The sequence below is a fragment of the Trichoderma breve genome, chromosome 1 (assembly GCF_028502605.1).
Source record: "Trichoderma breve strain T069 chromosome 1, whole genome shotgun sequence".
Classification (NCBI taxonomy): Eukaryota; Fungi; Ascomycota; class Sordariomycetes; order Hypocreales; family Hypocreaceae; genus Trichoderma; species Trichoderma breve.
Genome location: NC_079232.1, coordinates 150,473 through 173,290, shown reverse-complemented (window position 1 = coordinate 173,290; position 22,818 = coordinate 150,473). Strand labels below are relative to the sequence as shown.

At 45.9% G+C, this 22,818-nt stretch overlaps 8 protein-coding genes across 8 annotated transcripts; 4 read left to right on the top strand and 4 right to left on the bottom strand.

Annotated features, from left to right (window-relative positions):
* Positions 1 to 3,989: 3,989 nt before the first annotated feature.
* T069G_00062 (calcineurin-like phosphoesterase domain-containing protein) lies at positions 3,990 to 5,604 on the top strand (the record flags this gene model as incomplete). The annotated part of the gene is made up of 3 exons (XM_056167272.1): positions 3,990 to 4,125; positions 4,185 to 4,821; positions 4,881 to 5,604. 3 exons carry the CDS (start codon positions 3,990 to 3,992, stop codon positions 5,602 to 5,604), a joined length of 1,497 nt encoding a protein of 498 aa, XP_056032588.1.
* Positions 5,605 to 6,409: 805 nt separating this feature from the next.
* On the top strand, positions 6,410 to 7,306 carry T069G_00061 (uncharacterized protein; the record flags this gene model as incomplete). Its single annotated transcript, XM_056167271.1, has 4 exons — positions 6,410 to 6,538; positions 6,602 to 6,867; positions 6,956 to 7,073; positions 7,142 to 7,306. The coding sequence occupies 4 exons, from the start codon at positions 6,410 to 6,412 to the stop codon at positions 7,304 to 7,306; spliced, it is 678 nt and encodes a 225-aa protein (XP_056032587.1).
* Positions 7,307 to 8,275: 969 nt separating this feature from the next.
* On the top strand, positions 8,276 to 10,672 carry T069G_00060 (fungal specific transcription factor domain-containing protein; the record flags this gene model as incomplete). The annotated part of the gene is made up of 7 exons (XM_056167270.1): positions 8,276 to 8,340; positions 8,404 to 8,543; positions 8,610 to 8,874; positions 8,923 to 8,969; positions 9,114 to 9,649; positions 9,700 to 10,169; positions 10,228 to 10,672. 7 exons carry the CDS (start codon positions 8,276 to 8,278, stop codon positions 10,670 to 10,672), a joined length of 1,968 nt encoding a protein of 655 aa, XP_056032586.1.
* A 965-nt stretch (positions 10,673 to 11,637) lies between these two features.
* On the bottom strand, positions 11,638 to 12,280 carry T069G_00059 (uncharacterized protein; the record flags this gene model as incomplete). The annotated part of the gene is made up of 2 exons (XM_056167269.1): positions 11,638 to 11,775; positions 11,837 to 12,280. 2 exons carry the CDS (start codon positions 12,278 to 12,280, stop codon positions 11,638 to 11,640), a joined length of 582 nt encoding a protein of 193 aa, XP_056032585.1.
* Positions 12,281 to 13,868: 1,588 nt separating this feature from the next.
* Positions 13,869 to 15,266, top strand: T069G_00058 (fungal specific transcription factor domain-containing protein; the record flags this gene model as incomplete). Its single annotated transcript, XM_056167268.1, has 4 exons — positions 13,869 to 13,987; positions 14,050 to 14,736; positions 14,853 to 14,949; positions 15,006 to 15,266. The coding sequence occupies 4 exons, from the start codon at positions 13,869 to 13,871 to the stop codon at positions 15,264 to 15,266; spliced, it is 1,164 nt and encodes a 387-aa protein (XP_056032584.1).
* A 671-nt stretch (positions 15,267 to 15,937) lies between these two features.
* Positions 15,938 to 16,894, bottom strand: T069G_00057 (alpha/beta hydrolase fold domain-containing protein; the record flags this gene model as incomplete). Its single annotated transcript, XM_056167267.1, has 1 exon — positions 15,938 to 16,894. The coding sequence occupies one exon, from the start codon at positions 16,892 to 16,894 to the stop codon at positions 15,938 to 15,940; it is 957 nt and encodes a 318-aa protein (XP_056032583.1).
* Positions 16,895 to 17,642: 748 nt separating this feature from the next.
* Positions 17,643 to 19,568, bottom strand: T069G_00056 (oxidoreductase molybdopterin binding domain-containing protein; the record flags this gene model as incomplete). Its single annotated transcript, XM_056167266.1, has 5 exons — positions 17,643 to 18,088; positions 18,142 to 18,237; positions 18,290 to 19,016; positions 19,075 to 19,313; positions 19,520 to 19,568. The coding sequence occupies 5 exons, from the start codon at positions 19,566 to 19,568 to the stop codon at positions 17,643 to 17,645; spliced, it is 1,557 nt and encodes a 518-aa protein (XP_056032582.1).
* A 768-nt stretch (positions 19,569 to 20,336) lies between these two features.
* On the bottom strand, positions 20,337 to 21,377 carry T069G_00055 (short chain dehydrogenase domain-containing protein; the record flags this gene model as incomplete). The annotated part of the gene is made up of 1 exon (XM_056167265.1): positions 20,337 to 21,377. One exon carries the CDS (start codon positions 21,375 to 21,377, stop codon positions 20,337 to 20,339), a length of 1,041 nt encoding a protein of 346 aa, XP_056032581.1.
* Between the last annotated feature and the right edge of the window lie 1,441 nt (positions 21,378 to 22,818).

Genomic DNA, 22,818 nt, shown 5'->3' with positions numbered 1-22,818 from the left:
CGGATGCCTCCAGGCTTTCAGAAATAAGCTCTTTTTAGGGCCACATCTATATGTTTGAAGACGAGACAAAAGCCCTAACGAGGCGATGAACTTAATCGCCCGGGATAACGCCACAATAGATGATCGAACAAATTGTCGTCTTATAGACACTCCTACTGCAATACTTGACGGTGTCGCTATCGTGGGATACAATTGTATATACTCCGTATGTAAATAGGAACAGCTGGCTGTGGCAAGCTTGGCATGTGCAAGCAGGCCCGAGGCACTGAGGCTATGCATCTGCAACATGTGATGGACATCCCATCATGCTGGACGGCTATTATCGCACCACCAAAGATACTAGTACTTTGAATGTATATACATTAATATTTGAAGTTCCCTTCATAGTCATTAGTGTCTAATTTCACATTTGCGCACGAATGCATTTTACACCGTCGACTTCTCAAGAGCGCACCAAGATTCATATACTCAGGCAATTTATCGTCCACTGAATACAGGTGGATCATGCCGTGTAGCGCCAGCCCTGCTTGTAGTTCTTGTCAGTCCACCAACGGGTAACGGCAGCGGCTTCTTCCACCCACATCGCCGCATCTAATCCAAATTTTGCCTCCATACTTCGCAAACTGGCTTATAGTCATATGATAGCAGCGGAACTTGCTCATGGGGGTCGGTGTCTAGATCGGTGAATCTCCATTCGTAGTTGCCAAATACAGGGATGATCGATCTTCAATTTGGTTGGCGAGCATCCCTAACTGCAATTGTTGAGCCGCCTGAGTTCATGATCGTAAACTGCCAGCCTCCTCGTCCAGTTGTTTTTAAGAATTTCTGCAGCGGTCGCAAGTGAGATTGACACTCGTAATTTCGGACCACATCATGAGCTGCGCGATTCTCAGAGAGCGAGAGTGATTTGGTCTCTATGAGAGGATCCAAGATGGTGGGAAGGATTTGGATGGAATAGACTGGATCGTCAATGTTGATATGTAGTAGTTTAGGATGTGACATGGTCGTTGGCACATGGTAATTTGCGACATGTAAATTAGAGTAGGGAGTGATGGTTCCGCGCTCTGCGATGAAAAGGCCATGGTCACTAACAGCCACCACAAGAGTCTCGCCTGCTACATCTTGTTCATCCAATATCTGAAGTATTTTGTTCAGCTAACGATCGACATAGCCCACTTTGTTTCAATCATGGGATAAGTCATCGTGATCTATGTCGCCTGCCAATGGGACATATTCTTCGTCTGCCGGAATGCCGAAGTCGTGGTGGGTTGAGCTCGTCAGATGAGAGAAGGCCCTCTCGTTATTCATTTTCGCCGATGAGAAAACATTTCGCTGGTAATCTTCTATGGCATCTTCAGGCATGCCGTAGTAGTTAAAATCGGTTAGATTAACTGAACCAAGTTTGGCCGCCTCGTCTTTCAACTCCCATCAGCCGAGTGGATCGGTATTGAAACCACAGACGCAAAGAGCAGAAAGCTACTAATGGTCGTTATTATTACTGACGAAATGATACCGAAGCAGCGATCCATCAGAATTCTGATTATTAGTAGGAAAGCCGTATCCTGAGAATAGAAAGATGCACTCCATAGCAGCAAATGTGTTTGAGGTAGAACATCCAGATGGGCGTAAATGTGGTCTAGTTTGGCGCTGAGCATCGCGACGCCTGCTATGGCGAAAGCAAGTAGGCGGTTGAGTAGACAAGGAGCGATCGCTCTCAAAATGCGTGTACAAAGAAATTGAGCTACGCTCATGCTTGCAGAGGCCTAGCCAGCTGTCAATATCACGGCGCGGCGATTCAAGGGCAATGAGGTATGGCAGAGGTTTGTAACTGATAGGAGCTAGTATTCGCCTCAAATATGAGGAACACAAGCTAGGTAATTTACTACTATGGACACTAATACACAAAGTAAAGGGAAGTATTTACTTTTAGTTCAAGAGGAGGTTTTTTGAGGGCAACCCCGAGATGACAAGTTGGGCAACGCAAGGGAGCGCTGTTGTGTCGCGTGCGTACTTTCCCAAACCAAATCACATTCGATCCGTTTCTTGGCATTCTTGTCTCCAATTGTTGTGCGTTCCGCTGTTGGTAAATCCGAGAATAGGAACTTACGCAGTCCATCTTTCCAAACAAATGGCCATACAGCAGAACCAGAGCCTGACGACATCTATGGGGGAGTTTCTAAGACAGCACAGTCACCGTGTTCATCGAGGATGAGATAAAATTAGGATTGAGGATCAAGGGCACGTTGTGAAGCACATGTGGGGTAGGAAACACCTTATTATATAGGCGATTGGTCGAAGGGAAGGTCAAATACTTAATAGAGGTAGCACCTTTAGATGGAATACTATCCCTTTCGAAGTAAATTAATAACCCTCTCTACGAAGCGCAGTCAGCAGTTAGCTATAGACATATCGTAATGAACACAGCCATAGTAAATGACTCCATGGAAGCAGAAATCGGGATGAATATATTGTGATTATACATGAGGTGGAAAAAGACATTTGATCCTCCATAACGTACTAGACGCAACTTCTGCACTGGACGCACGTCTTCTCCCACTATTATTCCCAACTTGAAACCTGAATCTGGTGCATTCTTCCTCTTTTTTGTGGTCCTGCAGAGGTTTTCTTCGCCGCTTGGACCCGAGTGAGCATCTCGATGTAATCGTCCCCCTTGGCCCTAATCTTGCCAACAACTTGCTCTTCTCCTTCGACTAGCCCCTTCACTTCGACCACTGTAGACGACTTGAGAAACATAATGACATGACAGTGTGTAGATGCTTCACTCTGGCATCAATGACTGACGCTCAAACCTCTAGTAAATCGCTATCCAGTTAGGCTCATTGCATGCTGTATTAGTACGTAAATATTTAATTAATAGTCAATAAAGAAATAGAGCAGCCATTTTAAAATCTAGTGATGTACGGAAAAGTCTCTCATTCAAGTTCATTCAGTATTGTGTTGCGGTTATGACCGTATTGCATTCGCAACGCCTGCGCAAAAACCGTGGGCGGCTATCTTTCGTTCGCAGTGTAGCGGATGCACGGCAGTGAAAGTAGCTCAAAAGGACCTTTCGATTGGTAGATAACTAAATGCTCTCTATTACTTGATATAACGAAGAAGTTGTAGCTATGTAAATATGCACCTGCAGTTTGTGTCTTAGAGCGACACGAGAGCTATCTAGACAAACAACGCCGAGGTTAATAGAGAGAGAAAAAATGAATTACTAGCACCGTAATAACCCAATCGCAACTTTTCCCAGCCCGAGCACCTCTCTCAGATGCCGATGCGTGATTTAGACGGGCAAGTCTAGCCAAATCAATTACCGAAGATCACCTCACTAATAAGGCGCCCAAGAAGAACGAAGCGGAAATCTAGATCGAGCCGTTTTTTCCGATGGAATGCCTCACCAATAGCATCACACGGTCGCCCCACGAGTGGAAAGATCTCATTCTCATAGCATATTCGCCTCGCCTACGACCCAGATGAAATGTAGGGATCTACGGGCATATTACGGTATATAGCATTGTGCATGCAGACATATATATTGCTAGACGAGTGCGAGGTTGCAGGGGCCGTGGGGTCAGTTTGACATGGTTCTATAGTACTAATTTCCAGCACCCGATACTTCCAATACCTACGATATTCGCAGAGAGTTGAAGTAGTTATAGCCCTAACCATGTCGCAGGGAACCGAGGCACAATGAACATGATCACACAGGTGGCTACTGCATAGCTGTCGTCCGCTTCCACTTGACTGCGTTCAACACGCTATATATAGCAATTTCTTTTGATCATCCTATGGTCATTGAGGAATTAATAATGACAAAAGTACCATGGGATATAGCAACTACGAGCCGAGCGTGCTTGTCTTGATCAAATATATATAGGTACCGAGCCTTTGCTAGCGAACCTGCATCTACTTCTTATGATCAATAACCCATCTATATCATCAATTATTGCTTTAGTTGAACACCAACTACTAAAGTTAAAATGGTGTCGGCCTACAGTTCAGTAAAAGTTCTGCCGGTTCTGGCAGCCGGCGCTTTTGCTGCAGCAAGCTATCCTGCTATCCCAGCCGACCTGACAACACCAGTGCAACAACGAATTGCCGTCAACGGGCCCAACAGTACGTTTGAATCGATGTAACAGATCAAGTCTACATTTATGCTGATATATCTTCTCTAGGCGTATCAATTGCCTGGAACACATATAGGCAACTCAGCCAGCCTTGTGTCTCATATGGCAACTCTGCCACATCTTTGACGCAGCAAACCTGCTCGCAAAGCTCTATTACATATGAATCATCACGCACTTGGTCGAATGTGGTAACTCTTAATAACTTATCACCGGCCACAACATACTACTATAAGATCGTCTCAACCAACTCAAGCGTGGATCATTTCTTCAGTCCCCGTGTCGCTGGAGATAAAACTCCGTTCTCCATCAACGCTATTATTGACTTGGGCGTGGTTGGACCCGATGGATATACCATCCAAAATGACCAAACAAAGCGCGATACTATCCCAAGCATTGATCCTTCGTTGAATCACACCACCATTCAACGCCTGGCTCAAACAGTCGACGACTATGAATTTGTCATTCATCCTGGAGATCTGGCCTATGCTGATGATTGGATTGAGACGCCCAAGAACATTTTTGATGGGAAAAATGCGTACCAAGCAATTCTGGAGCAGTTTTACGCTCAATTAGCTCCCATTTCTGGCCGCAAGCCGTATATGGCCAGTCCTGGAAATCACGAAGCTGCTTGCCAGGAGATCCCGCACACCACAGGACTCTGCAGTGCCGGACAGCGCAACTTCAGGTATATTTGCAACATGAGTCTTCTCTCCGACATTGCGATACTGACTATTTGTGACCAAGCGACTTCATTAACCGATTCGGCAAGACTATGCCCACTGTCTTTACCTCAACTTCCGCAAACAACACCGCAAAGATTAACGCAAACAAAGCACAGCAGCTTGCCAATCCTCCGTTCTGGTTTTCTTTCGAATACGGCATGGCACATATTGTCATGATCGACACAGAAACAGACTTTGCTAATGCTCCAGACGGCCCAGATGGCTCTGCCGGCCTCAACGGTGGACCGTTCGGTGCTCCCAACCAGCAGCTGCAATTTCTTGAGGCGGACCTCGCCTCTGTCGATCGCAGCGTTACGCCATGGCTTATTGTTGCGGGTCATCGACCATGGTACTCGACCGGAGGCTCGGGCTGCGCACCATGCCAGACAGCTTTTGAAGGACTGTTCTACAAATACGGAGTTGATCTAGGAGTCTTTGGTCATGTGCACAACTCTCAGAGGTTTTTCCCAGTATTTAATGGTACTGCTGATGCCGCCGGTATGACTAACCCGAAGGCGCCGATGTATATCGTCGCTGGTGGTGCCGGCAACATCGAGGGCCTCTCGGCCGTCGGTACTGAACCTTCGTACACTGCATTTGCCTACGCAGATGATTTCAGTTATGCAACTATTCGCTTCTTGGATGAACAGAACTTGCAAGTTGATTTCTATCAGTCATCAACTGGAACGCTGTTGGATAGCTCGAAGCTCTTCAAGTCTCACAACCAGCAATTTGTTGTCCAGTAATAGCATGCTTTAGAAATGATATAGAAAATAAATAAAGCGCGTCAATCTCACTATAATCAATTTGCAGTGATAACGAATGTATCGCATCCAATTCCACCATGTGTACTTGTTATGACAATTGAACCTGAGTTTTATAACTTCCAGCCCTGAGAAGTAACATCCCCCTCTTGGAATATTTCCGTCGCCAAATATCCGTATCGAGCATGGAATGCAGGCGAGTGCTATCGAAACTAGCAAGGAATGAGACAACAAAGTCAGCATCAATTGTGAGCTCTGAATCATTTAGGCTGTTCACTTGATAGTCACGGAATATGATACTGAATCGAGCTATGCTATTCAACCAGCGTCCACCAATAGAAGGCTACACCACAACATTAGGCCTCCAGGTATATACTACTAGTGGTGAACCCATACAGCATGGAGTAGATACCCCCCAAACTACCAAGGCACTAGAGCCACAAGAGCACTGTGTTCGTGACATGCGAACGTAATATAGTAGCCTATTTCAATGAGGCTGGCGGTAGAAGAGCTGGGGGTTAATAGCCTGTGTGGAGACGTGAGTTCGGCGAAGCTATTCAGGAATAGTGATTGTACGTCAACCCGATCTGCCTACGTACTGCCTACAAACACAGAAAAAAAGGATGACAGCGTGATGGGCAGTACTTTAATTCAGGCATCTTAATCAATTATGTGTGAATCTCAGACAGAAATATAAATGAGCGTCCTATTTGCCATTGTTTGAACCCTTCGTAACACCAACGCAAGTAAATGCCCGCATAGTAAAAGGACGCTATACGACGCCACGATGTCCCAGATTACTCTCTTCGCTGATTCTAGGGTGCCTTGCCCACAGCGCCTGCTCCTTACTGTCCACGAACTTGGACTCCAGATTAAGGATATCAGGGAGGTTGATATTTCCAAGTTTGAACATAAGGTATAGCATAGAATTGCAACCGAAAAAAGATCTACGATTACATGACTCACTGACAGTTTTCAGCGTCCAGAAATTTTGGAACTCAATCCTTTCGGCGCTGTGCCATTTATTCGGGACGAAACATATGATCCTCCATTGATGCTGACTGAATCACGCGCTATTGCAAGATATCTGGCGCAAGCGTACGGTAGCAGTGATGCGTCTGCTTCGCTGCTCCCTGATCCAACAAATGTTGTTGCAGTGGCCAAGTTCGAAGAGGTAGTGTCAATTGAGCTTACATCCTTCGATTCCTGCGCAAATCAGCTAGTATTTGAAGAGCTGTTTAAGCCGTATGTCCTTTTTGAACACCCAGACTACCATTTCAATAGAAAAAACGTTAGCTAATTTTTTTTACCTAACAATCTTTTTTGATGATAGGTCGTGGTTTAACGGTGAGACTGATGTTGAAAAATGCAAGCTTCTTCGAGAGAGCCTTGTGCGAGTCGTTGACTTGTTGGACAAGAGACTTACGGATCAACAATTCATGGCAGGAGACGTAAGTAACAGGCTTGAGAAGATTCCCCACAAGAGAAAAGGATGAGAAAGGAAGCTGATAAAATTTAGAAATTGACGGTGGTCGATCTGTTCTTTGTCCCTTACATGCACCATCTGGTTAGAACCGTCTATCCAACCTTACTAGACTCTCGGCCCCATCTGAGTGCATGGTGGGAAAGAATAACCAGTCGCGAATCATACAAACATTTATTCGGCGACTCAAAGGAGAACTGAGGACGGTTTACTTAACGCTACGCGAAATATTTTTCCCATCTTGATTTGTGGGATCACATACCTTCATATCCTTTGAGCGTTTAGTGGTGGCAGCGCCTTTCCTTCTCTCTTTCCTACTCATTTTCCTATTTGCAATATGACCCTACACTTCATGATGATTACAAAAGCTTCATCTTCTGGTGCGAAAACGCATTTTGTGACCGAACTTATACAAGAAGAAATTATACACGGCTCACTCTACGAGTCATTAGTTGATAGATACCATGTGTAGCCAATTAACGCTGCAGACAATTAGAAGTCAGAGTTTGGCCCTAAATTTTCCTACCGCTGTGTCCTAATTGAGGTACGTTGGGAACATTAGTGCACTCTAGCAGCATCCTGGAAACGCGGAGAAGTCATGCTATGTGGCATGGGTGTTCCGTTGGCTCGTACGCAGCCGCTATACAATTGGTATCTTTGCGCCCAGTGTCTGGCTCAACTGGTCTTGAATCATGACAAACTTAGAATTTGAGCGAATGTATTATACCGACGTAACGATATTACGACATACAATCAATTTGCCACTACAGCTCTTTGTGACCGTTAGGCGCACTCTTGGTACGCTAACTAGCCTACGACATTCTACTACTCCTACTAGGTAGCCATGGAATCCAAACATGACTAAATATTGGCCATGTGGGGGATGACTTTTCCATCTCCGCAGCAGCATCACGGGTCATCGTTCTTCCTTAAGAAGTACCATAGTTAGTCTTTGCTCTGCTTTCGATCTGGAAATAGCCATCAGAGACTCACCCTAACAGGCTTGCAGAGTCATAACCAGCCCAATTTTTGCCATATTCATTCATCTCAATGGACTCTCCTGGTCTAATGCCTCTGGGTTTACCCCAACCCCTTGGATATGCCGACCAAGCATGCAAAGAATGCCGTCGGAGGAAATCGAAATGCAATAAGGGGATCCCCACATGTAACATGTGCCTGAGATACAGAAGACATTGCCTATACGAAAAACATTCGAGGACTCCACTTACGAGGAGGTGAGTAGCCAGTTTGCTGAGAGTTCACCACAGCACCGTATCTGTTCTAACGTATATCCATAGGCACTTAACGGAAGTTGAAGAAAGATTAGAGCAAGCGGAGGCTTTGATCAGACAACTAAGAGCTACGCAGCCACCGCAAACGTTGTTAAGCGAAGGATCTACTAATGTACTTGCTTCGCCCAACCAGCTATCTGAGGCTAGTGAACTGGCCCATGATAAACATGATCATTCGGGATTGGGTTCAGATAAGATTGATGTTTTGTCAGATACCAGACAATTCACCAATAGCAACTTGTCTATGGACGGATCACATTTGCAACAGTCATCAGTTCTTAGTATTCATGATGGTTTGGCCTCAGATTCCACGCTCAACGCAAATATTCCAAAGAAAGTTTTTGGTGATGGCCCAATGACCCAGCAGATTATGGGGGCCTCAGAGCAAGTTGAGAGTTCTGATAAGTCTCAGGATGACGAATTCGAAAGCCCACCCTCAACAGGCGACTTTGGTTGGAATGAGCATGGGGCTATCCAGCAAGATTCTCCCGGAATTTCGATTGCGAGCGACGTGAATGAAACCAGGCAGATTCTAGATGGCATGGCATCTCTGACAGTCTCAGAGCAGCGAAGTGGTTATCTCGGAATCGCGTCAGGCGCCGCTTTTCTACGCCTTTTAGAGCCTGTGGAGTATAGAAATGCGCAAAGCCATTCACCTGTGGAGGCTGATCCCCGCGTTTCCCTAATCACGCTGCCCAATCTGAACAAACACATAGCCGACACTATGATCGATGCCTATTTCAGAATATATCACCTCAGTTATCCGATTGTCCACGAACCAACTTTCCGAGCTCAGTATTCGGAAGTCATTCGAAGGCCTAACGGCGGATCTTGGTATATCTTGGCATATGTTATGGCAGCCCTTGGAGTCTATACGACCGCAACGGATCTGAATAACCTGGATTTAGATATCTTTCAGCACACCAAATCTCTCCTCACATTTGACATACTTGAAGTTGGAAGCTTAACAATGGTCCAAGCCCTGACTTTAATTTCCAACTATCAACAAAAGAGAGATAAGCCGAATTCTGCGTATAGTTACTCGGGATTGGCGGCCAGAATGGCTATGGCGCTTGGGCTGCACAAGGATTTTCAGGGATGGAAAATCCCACCTTTAAGCATGGAGATCCGACGCAGAGTTTGGTGGACGATGAGTATATTTGACATTGGTGCTACCATCACGTTTGGTCGACCGCAAGTGTGCCCGTTCGACGGTGTCGACATAGCGCTGCCCAGGAATGTTCATGACAAGGTAACATTATCCCAGTTTCTTTAACTTATCGGCGAAACTAACTCCTGCAGGATCTCACTGCGATGTCTAGTTCATATCCTCCTGATCCGGAAGAAATAACTGTTTACACAGCGGTACGAACGCAAGCAAGATTTTTTATCGCCACAAACCCCATATACCTCAGAATTATCTCAAAGCCTTTGCCCAGTGCCCGCGAGCTACTCCAATTGGAGGCTCAGTGCATAGGATCGTGGGCAGAAAAGACGCCGTCTTACTTCTCGGAAACAGCAGCCATACCGCCCACTTCTGTCTTTTCCCACTCCGTCATGCAATGGAGATGGCGAAACTTTCGCATGATCATGTACCGCCCTTTTGTCATCCGGCGAGCTTTATTAGCGCGCAGCGGTCGTCGGGACAATTCGAGTCCAGAATCGCTGCAGGCTTACGAGCGATGCTTGGAGGATGCTAAACAGAGCATATTGTCGATCAGTGCATTCTGGGCTGCAAATGACCACAACCGTCTCTTCGCGTGGTATGCATTGTGAGTTATTCTCTGGCGGCTGACATTAATCAGAGTCCTCTGCTAACTCGTGAGACAGATATTTCCTTTTCCAGGCTGCTCTGATCCCTTGTATCTGCCTGCAAAACGAATCTTCTTCCTCAAACGCACCGGATTGGCGTGATCAAATTGTTACCTCTTTAAAAGTTATTGCGGCCTTGGTACCAGTAAATCCAAGCGCTAGACGGTGCTACCAAGTTCTTGTCAGCCTCTGTGGAGCCCATCTCGATACACCGATGCCTCTTCTTCCCGAGGATGTCAACTCAGAAGAAACCCTCGTTCTTCAATCAGAAGACGTTGGTGGTTTTAATAGCGCAATATACCGTCAGGCTTCAGATGCAGACGGGGATAGACAAATGATGTCCGGGGTTGACTCAAACGATCAGATGAACGCGGTTTTTGGCATGATGTGGCCCAACACGCTTTTCGATACTGCCGAGAAGGGACATGATGATTCTTGGATGGATTTTCTCAATGGGATATAGACTTGAACACAATGCCGAGCGCATGAAAGTACTATCCTTCATTTCCATGCCCGAAAAGCCACTGGAGTTTTTTTTCCCTCCTCTCAACAGAACTAAAGCTATGCTACGATGGAAGTGATACGCCTCGACTAATTAGTGGCTCTCTGGCTAATTTGAAGTATCTTTTAATTTTTCGAAATTTTTGTAATATTAAAGAGGGTGAAGATTAAGGACATGGGCTCCAAAATTGGTCGCGATCTCTTGTGGCGCTAGAATTGTCACTATCTTTAGGCCTAGGGACTGCGTCCACATCAAGGTCGACAGTCACCCCAGACCAGGGACCATGCAGAATGCCAGCCTTTGGCCGAATGGAAGGGAAGGGACAAACAAAGTCTCATAGGTCTAAACCTTCGTCATTCTCAAGAGATAACAGTTCTACAATGATTGACGTTGGGCTCGGTCGCCCGTTACCTTAATGTTGGATAATCTTTAAATGTCTGTTATAAACACAGCAAAGCTTTAGCGTCCGAAGCCTACCTACGTTTATATCCTCATGACGAAGTTATCGCCCAGACGGTTTATATCTTATGATTCATCTAGTTATCCGCACACTAATGGCATAAGCCATTTGAAGTACAGTTTTCCCATGATGACTACGATGTACATCTACCGAGAATATTTACATACTTTATTGCAGAATCGCCCTAATTGGTCTACTGTGTTAAAGATCCTGGACTCGTATAGTAGCCATGGGCGGCTAAAACACTGCTTTCAATGCCTTTCTTCTTTTATTTTGCTTTCGTTTCTCTCTTCCTTTTACTTGTTTTCTTTTTATTAAATGCTGGCTGTTTATATCGCAGTGGACAATACGCGCGGCGTACCTTTCCGTTGTACTAGTATGCATTCAATGCGCTAAGCTCTCATTTCTATGCTTTCTATCATCACATCATATCTGCCCCTACTTTTAGACAAAATAAACTCTCCATTCACCAGATCATTTGTTTTCGCTCGATGAACTGCTCCTTCCATTGTTGTTTCAATCCCAGCTGCAAGATGCCGTGATGCAACCCGCCTGCAGGCCAAATCCGGTTCCACATGGACAAACCACTTGTCGTCGACAAGATCTGCGATTTCATCCCACGGATGCTCATCACAGAGAAGATAATTACCTTCCAATATGCATACATCCACGTCCTCCTCTATGAGTAATCCATCTAACACTGGATCTTTGATTGCATGATCAAAAGTGGGCGCGAGAACCGGCTGGGCGCGTGTGCTTGTTTTGAGCTTTCGAACCAGGCTCACTGCGGCATGGCCGTCAAACGTCCAGGGCGCTCCCCGGCGAGCAAGAGCTTCCGAAGCATTGGGTAATTTTCGCAGAGTGGCAAGTGGAAGATGGAATCCGTCGGCAGATACCACAATAGTTTTGGGGCTCTTTGATGGTAAAGAATTGATAATGTCGACAACCTTGTTGGCTATTGTTGTCTTTCCGGAGCCGGGAGGGCCTGCTACTGCAACTATGAGGCGAGGAGTCGAATTCTTGGTGCCGTTGGCGGTAGCGGCTTTTGCTTTCTTTTCCTCCCACTTGCTAAGGATGCAGTCTGCAAGTGATCTGTACGTTTGATCCATCTTGTATTGCAAATACTTGGATGCCGGTTAAAAGGTCATAGTATTGCTTGTCGTATATATTCTTGCTCTGTAGAACGGACACTGCTTTCCGTGTAAACCTCTTCTTTCATTGTGTATACTGGGTGCTTTGTCCCACATGCCTCCTAAATCTCCGAGTCATGACCTCTGGTGCTCCATCTGGACGGGCGACTGTCGCCCTTACCCACTAATAGCCCATGAGCAGTTCGCCCCCACTGTGCCTCTGTCGCCAGTTTGTGAGCTTGTACGTAGTTTCAACAACTCTAGTCGCTGAACCTCCAAAGTCTAGTAGTCGTTGAACTTCTGATCGGCATCTAATTACACTTCTTGGAGTTTTACTAATAGATGATATTTTTAAACTAATCCAAAACTACCTACCTATACAACATTGGGGTAAGCTGAACCAATTTGAATCCAAGTAGCCTTTGCGGCACTTGGCTTGAGGCGGCCATACATTTACAACAACTGGATCCCTTTCTTCAGTTCATCCATGAATCAGCTCTGGCGTAGCAGAGCAGAAGTTCGTCTGTCTTTTTCTCTTTTTAAGGCGACCTTGGACTGTCAGCAGATTGATTACATATTGTCTGTCCATTGCGTGCGGCCCCGCTCCGACTATCCCGACTGTTATCCCGACTGTCAGTCCGACAAGAGACTGGTGGAATCTCATGGCTGGTCAATGCTCGCATCTGGGCATCCTTGCCTTGGCCAGAATAACACCGCAGCCCGGACGGGACAACGTTATAAATCCCGGGTCCGCCTTAATCGCCACTAATCACGTATTACCAATCAACAACCCTTACAAGTTTGTCGTGATGCCTTACGCTCTGTTACGCCCCATTTGTGTACCGTTCCGTCATCTTGAGAATTTTTGCATCTCGTAACTAGCTTATGTGCGATTGGGTTTAGGCGGTGCAGCGTAGAACCTAAGTGTCAAATAGCTGGTATGATCAGAACTAAAATACCAAGTCGATTTAGAACTCCTGTCTCACTAGATCGGTGGCGGTCAAGGAAAAGAACAAGACACATCTTGATCCAGCGTTCTTAACCAGTGTTAGTGTTTCATATCAACTCTCTGGATCTCACCAGACCGCCAAAGAAGCTCTGCTTGTGCGAATGCTAGTCATCACCATCCCCACTCTGCATGATGGGAGCCACAGACAACCTGAATATGCAGTTTTCAACACCAGCGTCGCGTCCAGTTGGTGCCTGTCCTCTTTTCAGAAGTATTTGAATGTGCGAGTCAAATACTTTCACGTGATGTATGTTCTAAATGTAAACTCTGAGCTTATAGGTTGAATTTGCACAGGTCAGCTAGCAATGAACGGCTCTGCGCTCTGTCCGCCATTCGGCTTTGCAATCTTCCTTTTCCAACGTAGTATCATTCGTGCATCTGGTTTGAGACTGAAGATATTCTGCGCTTGTTAATTACTTGCTTGAGTGTGACCCTCTTTTAACTCATTCATTTACTGTAGCATTTCCAAAACACCCTTTCTGCACTACTGCAGCCACCGGATTTGTCTCGGCACATTCTTTTGGGTCTTCAACAGTTGTCTTTCGTTCAATTTAAGCAATGAGCGCGGAGAATGAGGCTCGCGTGATTATTCCTCGCATGCGCCCATCATGTTCGCAGTGTCAAAGGTCAAAGAAGCGATGCGACCGAGAGAAGCCCCGATGCTCTGCATGTGTGCGGTAAGTTAAAACTAGGCTCGGGGGCTAAATGAAGAGTCGAATTCTAATACACTAACGGTCAGATATGGGAGAGAATGCATCTATACCGGCACCGTGGGCATCGTTGGAAATGAACAAGCACCCATAACACTTGCCCCATCTCAATCGCCGTCGAAAGCTGCCCAGGAGAACGAAGAAAGCTTTCCTGTAGTGTTCTTCCTTGACTCTGTTCTTTTTCAGCGCTCCTTGAATCGGTTACCAGAACTAGAATTAAGCCTCGGCGATCCGCTCTTGAGCTACATTGGTCACGATGCGTCTGATAGAGCATTTGTAGGCTCATACTTTGCGAGTATTCACCCAGCGATACCATTTTTATCGAAAAGAGGGTTTAAGGAGAGAGTTTTAAATCCACTGGCTCCTCAACGACCAGTAAACACCCTTCTTGTTGCTTCAATGAAGCTATTAGCAACTCCATTAGAAGACGAAGGGCCACGAAGCGGTGCATATTATGCGATCAAAAACAGCCTACTAGAAGCCGAACACTCAAGTGTTTTGGAACTGCGCGTACTACAAGCAATCATCCTCGTTGCAGTATACGAGATTGGGCACTCTATTTATCCTGCGGCATACTTAACAGTGGGCTACTGTATACGGTATGGGACTGCGTTGGGCATTCACAGAGCAGTGGAGCAGTATTCAGAAGAGACCTTCAGTGTTACCGAGTCAGAAGAGCGACGTAGAAGCTGGTGGACCATATTGGTCTTAGATCGGTCAGTATTTCTTTTTAGTTGTTACTACTGGGACTCTTCTTTCGTACTTCCATTGAGAGACTTTGATGCTTTGTGTCAAACATGGAAGAATCATCATTGAGGCTAACTGTTAATAGTTTTATAAGCCTTGGTAGCGCCGAAAGAGCCTTTCTCACACCAGATCCTAGCAGTAACAGCTTGTTACCTATTGACGACACTATATGGGAGGAAAATGTAAGATTGATGAGTTGTGCAAAAAGATGCAAATTTGATGGCTTATGACGGCTTAGGGAGAGACCGATGCTCCGGTACGCAGGCTCTTTGAGCCACCGACCACGTCAATGGGCCGCTTCTCCTTGACTGCGCAAGCCGCAGTCCTTCTGGGTAGGGTGTTTCGTAGCATACATGAGTTCCCTGTATCAGAAGAGTTTTGGCAAAACGATGTCAAAGTATTAGATAATACTCTTGTTGCATTGACAAATGTTTCGTTGGAAGAGGGTCGCTTTCGTGGCATTGCTGTATGTAGCCCTTCAACTATCTGCTACAGGTAAGTGCTCACGTTCTTATTAAGGATATTCAGTTAGACTGACAGATCTTCATTGCTCGGTTGCTTCTACACGATAAAGAAAGATATGCACCCGGCAAAAAGCCGCTCGCCTCGACAGACAACTTCATATCACAAGATTTTAAGCATGAGATTGCTGTTGGTATGCTTGGATTAGCTAATACAATAATCTCCACGAATAGTTGTGCCGCGGAGGAAATCACGCCGCTTTGTTTAGAGGCGATTTATCGGGGAGCAGTACTATACGCTCAAGAATATTCGAGGACAGGCGATCCCAGCACTGCAGCATCATGTAACGCGATCAAAGACGCTCTGAGCATAATAAGCAAGAGATGGAGGGCGGCCGGTAAGTCTCTCACTTACTTCATTTGAATAAAGATGACGGACTAACTCTTTTAGCGTTTTATGTTCAATTAATTGACGCACGAATGGTAACTGGTATCTTGTAGCTTTTCATATTTGGACGGATGTTGTATATTTCGGTCCTATGTCTAGATGAGAGCTTTTCACAATGAAAGGCTTGAAAGAATACAATTGGGGAGCAATAGCTGTATAAAGATGTCTATGAAATCTAAGTGAAACTGTCTATGAGAAGTAAAGTTTTGCCCCGGATGCCATGGAACTAGCGGAGCAGTAAATCCACACGATGCCTAGTAATTAAGCGCCGTTGATCTGTCCATACGTTCCCAACGGAGGAGCTCGACCAGCTGAGAATGGAGCCGTCGGCAGATGACCATCCAAAAATTCACCAACGACCTTTGTGAAATAGCTGGCATATTGAAACAGATGCCCATGGCCGCTGCTGGGAAACATGATGAGGTTGGCTCGTGGTAATTGTCTAGCAAGAACGTAGGAATTTTGCGTCGGAACGATAAGATCATTGTCTCCAGTGGTAACTAGTACATCCTTTTGTATAGTCTGTAAAAGGGAATAGGGGACTGGGTCAGCATCCCAAGTCAAGTAAGCCTGAGTGAGATTGACTAGAGATTCTCCAGTTGTGAAACCAGCAATGTCAGGTTCTCCATGTTTTCCAGCAACGCCTGCTCGTGAACCAAAGCTTCGATTGAACCAAGCTTGTCCCTCGTCACCAGTCGTGAAAGACGGAAAGAATGCTTCAATTGTTGGTACCCCTGGGGTTGGGTTGAAGACCGTAGATTGCACCTCATTCATTGGCCGCTCAACGCCTGGCCCAAGACTTGGGCCAGTACCGGAGAGGACCAATTTGTTAACCAGGTTTGGAGCATCCAAAGCAACTTGTTGAGCAATGTAGCCACCCATGGAAAATCCAAGGATATCCACCTGCTGAGTGTGTAGGGATGGGAGTAGCACGCCGAGAAAGGCAAGCAGGTTAACAGCAAATCCCCTGATAGATGGCGCAATATTGCCCTGGCTGTGTCCTATCCCAGCATAATCGTACGTGATAATTTGTCGACCAGACGCAGTAAGATTGTTGATAACTTCAGGATCCCATGTGTCAATGGTGGCCCGAACATGGTTGAGCATCAGCAAAGGAACTGGGTGACTCTTTGAGGTGGAGTTTCCGATGAGTCGGTACGCATATTTGATGCCGTCTGCGTCAAGATAGAGAGTCTTTGCGGTCTCTTGTGTAGCCATGTTGATAAATTTTTGTTGTTGTTGTCTTGAATGATTTCCAGTGTTTGCCTGAATGCAAGTGATGATTAAAGTCTCATGATGAAGGAAGGTGGTCTTCTATATATACCCAAATATGAGCCATGTTAACTATATTCAGATCCTTCAAAACATGTAAAAACACCAATGTAACATCATCACTTCCGCTTTCCTCTCGAATCCTTCATATTTGTCACTTACTCACCCGCATATCCCGCTCCCTGTCTCCTGTCCCGACCTAATCCGCCCTAATCCGCCCAAATCCGATCAACCCAGGTCCCCAGGATCTCCGACCCACAAAACGGTGCCCGGTTTAACTTGGAGTCGCTTATGAATCTATGCGCAAATAAGTCTGTTGAAGTTTTCGTCGTCTTGAATGGACCCTAGAAGAACATTTCGGCGATATTGGAGGGAAAGATCGACTTGAACGTTGCCATCTGATTACAAAATTTCCACCTCCTCTTGCATCCTTGCATAGGGAACGAAATACACCCGGAGTGGTTTTAGTTACTAAATGCATACGAAGGTAGATATTGGGTGGTAGCAAGTATCTCTCTGCAGGATATTGTCCACAAATGAGAAAGCACTGCATATTTCATACATTCAATCTCCATACAAGCATAGACGTATCATTGGACGAGTAAACGAAAACAAATGGATCACTGGATAGGAACAGAGGTTGTTGAAGCTACTGGAATTTGTATTATGCCGTGTTGTACGGAGTACATTGCTATCAATTGTCCACATCTCGTGGTTCCATAGTAGACCATGCCTTCTCATATTCCTCGGCACTCATGTATTTAAACTCCGTTGGCCGTGTGATTGGCAGGAAATTTTCTCCGTTTTGTTCAAACAGTTCCAGCCTCTTCTTTGTTTCGGGCCGGCTTGCATTGACGCTGTATATCTTCACTCTGTGGCAGCTGCTCGTAACGTGCAGCCCCCAATTCCAGCTGTGGCGCACGTTCATTGGCTGTGTGTTGAGACTGTTGTCCCAGCAGCGGACGACGAGCTCTGTCCATCCTTCATGGTCGCATGGAATAGAAGCGGACCAAGTCCTCCATGCGTATTTGTGCTTTGGCGACAGATTTTCGATTGGTACAGCATACCAAGCCCAACCACCGTCCGAAGAGACCTCGACGCGCTCCGGCCAGCGTCCACCACCAGAATAAGCCCAACCTTCTACAGTTAGCACGCCATAAAGTCGCATAAAACAAAAGCACGGTGCATCTTACCAGTGACTTCAATATGACCGTTATGGACCACAACTTCTTTATGCCAAGGGCTCATGATGGCGCTGCTGACCGGCATCTCTTGAATCTGAATTCCCACTGCTTGCAAATCAGTATAACCGTCATGGTCTAACATAGCGGAGTTTCTTACGCGTAGGTAGCTGATTATGCTTTCCATATTGCTGTTGGAAATACAGATATTCTCTGCTCTGGACAGGAGCACGGCTGGGATTCTCGATTGCTTTAACGCGGTAGAGCCACTTGACACTCCTCGCGCCAATATAGCCCATGACCACAGCCCTCAGTGGGAAACCATGGATCTTGGGCAAAGGCTTATCGTTCATCTCCCATGCAAGGAGGACTTCGTTTGCTTTGACCTTTGACCACGGAACCGATACCACATAATTCATGCAATCGCCACCCTTGAAATATGTTTCGGCTCCATATAACTCAAGATGTTTTGCATCACCCTTGAGTCCACCACAGTACTTGATGACCTTTTTGAGACTGACGCCAGTCCATTTTGCCGTCCCAATTGCTCCTTCTGCCCATGGAGCATTGATCATCTCGTCGCCTTCACCAGCATATTCACCAATCTGCTCAACGCGCCTCGTACCACTGCACTGAATAGTAACCAACATAGAGGTGCGCGGGAATAAAGCTTCATTCTTTAGATCATCCAGCGTGAGAACTTTGGGATCATTTACCAAGCCGTCAAGACGAAGGTCGAATTCTACCGGATCAATGTCTGGTATGCCACCATGGTTGCGTACAAAATGAAGGTCGTTTGGTGTTATGGCTTCTTTGGTGAGAAGGCCTTTAGGAGGTTCGCCATTGTATGGGAACTGAAGAAGATGGAGCATGCCCGGGTGTTTTTCCTGTAAGAAATAGTTAGTCTACTGCATACATCCTCAATTGTAGGGTACGGGGTAATACCTCTAGCACAGTCTTCCAGCTGTCTTCAGGTACGTTGACGAGAGCACCGCCAATAGCTTTATGCCACAGCTTCCATCGAACACCTTCAAGGACTGGGTTGGTAGCCGGGACTGGCCCAAGTTGGAACTCGGGAGGTGGAGGAAATTTATGGCGTGAAAATCTCTTCCGAGCTTTGGCCTTTTTCTCTGGATATTCTTCCCACTCTATGTATCCTTTCCACCCTTTTCTTTCTTCCCCAACTACAAATGTCGGATCATCATCATCCGCATCTGCACGAAGCTCCGCTGAATTTGTCTCCGTAGGTGATTCTGATTCCGTATGAATCACGAGATTGCTCTGGTTCCGTAAACCAAGATGAGCGGGATCTAATCCTTGCTCGAGTTTCCATTCATTTGGAGGCTAGTGATTGTAGATATGGTTAGCATTCATCGATATCTCTTCTGACTAATTGTCCTGACCTGAAGACCAACCCACCGCTTGCGATCTGTATCCATTGCTCAATTGGTTCTTCAAATTATAATTCTGATAGCCACTCAATACTTTGGAGCTTTAAAGCATTTGAAATACACCAAATGATTTCTCTGCTTATATACAAAATATCCGGTTGGGCATCAACCGGATACTCATATCGCAATCACTCCAAGTGCGGGGTTTCATAGTGAGATTAATCTATTCATGCAGATGTTACGTCACTATGATTAAAGATTTCTATGCAGAGATAGCTTTATAATGATCTATCTTAAAAAGAGATAACACCTCGGGACTTGGATGGGATTGGAAGTTGTGTAAAACGTGGTGTCTTTTTGAATAAGAAGGGAGTGCCAATCTAAGATGAAGCCATCCTCAATCAGCTGTAACTATGGCGTTGGACAAAGTGGTCATTTTTTTTTTTTTAGCTAAAGAGGAGCTTAGCCCTAAGTTTTGGGTACAACTTCGGCAATTGTTGTCACTCGTGGCGTAGCTGTGTCAATTTATTGTTGGTTAATCGAGGTCATCTTCCCCAGGCGCCTAAGGAAGCTTTGTTAGACTTCATACATGCCAATTCCAGAACACATATGGAAACCTCGAGTCTTTGTTACTAGGCGAGATAAATGTGCTTCATTTTGTCTATGTCTTGGTGCTGCTAAATAAGAAAGTGTTCCAACGTCATGAACCCGATAATTGCTGATAGAGAAGTAAAAGGATATTCTCCTGACACTAGAAAGTAAGAAGTAACTTGAGTGTAAGGCTTGCAATGGTTAAAAGCAAACGCTGTTTAAACTTCATCCTCGCTTCCATATGGCCATAATATCACGAATCCAAGCAAGCATTCCTCGTGCCCGAGCAGCGGCATTCAGAAGCCACAAGTACCTCTTCACGAATGTTTCCACCTGGTCGTAATCATGGGCGTAGCATTCCCAAATTCCCTGCGCCTGGTTTTGATCCTCTATGCCCAACGAGCCACTTCCATTATCGATTACCTCGAAATCTTGAGGCTTTAACCGCGGACCAACAACGAGCGCGCGACCAACTATGGATTCGTCGGCAATCAAACGCGTGGCTGCGTCGACCACATCGGGAACTTGTCCCGGCCCTGCAGAGCCAGAGAGTAAAAGTGCCTCGGTGATCGGCTGTAGCATCTTGGTCTGTGCAATATAGTAGGGTGCGATCATATTTATACGGATTCCCTTCAAGACAGCGGTTCCGCGCAATGAGCGAAAGAGGCCCAGCACAGCATGTTTGCTCATGCAATAATGGCTCTGGCCAGGGAGGGGGATGAGTGATGCCACAGAGCCGACAAACAGAAAACACCGATCCGGTCTCTTGTTTTGTGGAAGATGATATAGCGCAAGGTGAGCGGTGAAAATGACTCCTTTGACGTTTACATCGAGAGTAGCTGTGTTGGGCTCGGGCAATTTGCCGTTCACCAAGTCGGGATTTTCGAATTTGGTTGCCTCCCCAGGGAGAATAATTCCTGCATTGGGCACCACAATATCTATAGAACCATGTGGGCTGGCTTTGACCGCGGCATCGAACAGGCTGACCTGAGATTCCCAATCCGTGACATCGCAGTGTTGGAACTGAAAAACCCCTTTGGGATGTGCCATTCGAAGAGAAGCCACGAGCTCCTCGCCAGCTTTGTCCGCAACATCACCGATCACAATATTGGCACCATGAGAAGCCCAATGGCGGACCATGTGCGCGCCCAAGCCATTAGCGCCTCCTGTGATGAGAATTGTCTTATGCTTGAGAGTCGATGGGTCGTACGGCTTATTAACATCTACCGGGAGTGACTGCTTGATGGTTTGCCGCACGTCACCCATCTTGAACGCCTAGGTATGTTGGCGATGTGACGTGGTTCTGGTGATGGAAGCTTGGTAATGTCTATCAAAAGGAGCACTGCAATATACTATTGTAAAGCCATATTTATTTGTCTTTAAAAAAAATGCATGTTTTCTACTAGCGCTTATGAAAATGCTCTAGAACATTAAATAGTCTGGCATCTAGTGGGAGGGGCATATGTGAGGCTCAGGTAGTGTCAGTTGCCGTGAGGAAATCGGATTGAGGTACGATACACCTGATGATAAATCGTAATAATTAGGCTTCTATATAACCTCTATAATAAGAGTCATAGTGAAGAAGAAAGGTGAAATGAAGTTGGGATCCTCGATATTGTAACGCTCTATGTTGCGCTTTTCAATCCAGGCGTCGCGTCCCATCTCTCGGCTTATCTTGGCAAGTCAGACAGTAGCAATTCCATCTCCACTTAAGTTCAGTATTGGTGAGCGGTTCCAGCTTCCATCGACCGGTCTGGGCACGTCTTCATATGCCGCTGAGTCGTCATGGCCAAGCTGCTGCTGCCATCATGAGGTCTGAAGTCATGATATCGTTTGATGAGACTTTAGTGAAGGAGAGAGACTCGCGGCATAAACAGAAATGGTAAGATGAGAATGAGGGGTATCCAAGCCCTTTAAAAGTGCGCAAGGAGAGCTAGAAATAGAAAAGTTCATGGTAATATGGATGCTGCGAACTCCCCTCAATACCCCACCTCCGTATTGCTTGAGGCCTACGAGATTGCGCTAATGTGATTACGCCCCCCTGTTACTTCCGAGCTCGTCCGTGATCTCTTCCGTCTCTTTAATTTGCCCGATACTACGGACTACCCAAGCTCATTCACACAGCATTATGACAACTCAGAGGCAATGCCTTCAATTCTGCATCGTCTACGGAGTATGAAGTAGCTGTCGCTATACTCGGCCAAGAAATCCCGTCAGCCGCTTGGGATTTGGCTTCGCAGTGATTGTTCCCATGTCCCATCCACGTATTCTGTCTCCATCCAGATTTATACATTAGTAGTAGCGTGAGCTTGGCGCAACCTTACCTGGCAACATCTGTGGATTTGTTGATCTTCAGTTATATCTATTCTTATCTCAATCGCAACTTATGTCTTAGTTTGCAATTTTATTGCCAAGTATTATTCAATAAGATCATTATAGACGGTAGGACGTTCTTCGAACTGCATGTCACTCATTTCTTAACCTCTATTTGTAACTGTCAGTAGAGAAGAGCAGGCAGAAAATTATTTCTCTCTATCTAGTTCATCAAATGACCAAAGGATTGCTTAGTGTGTATCATCTGTGGGAAACCACTTGGAGCAACTGTTGTAAAATTAGATCGATGAACTACACTACTCTGTCTTACAGTTATGCAATGCTTGAAACTCTCGGCCGTAATTTCGTCCGAGCTCCAAAACTTAGACGCAGC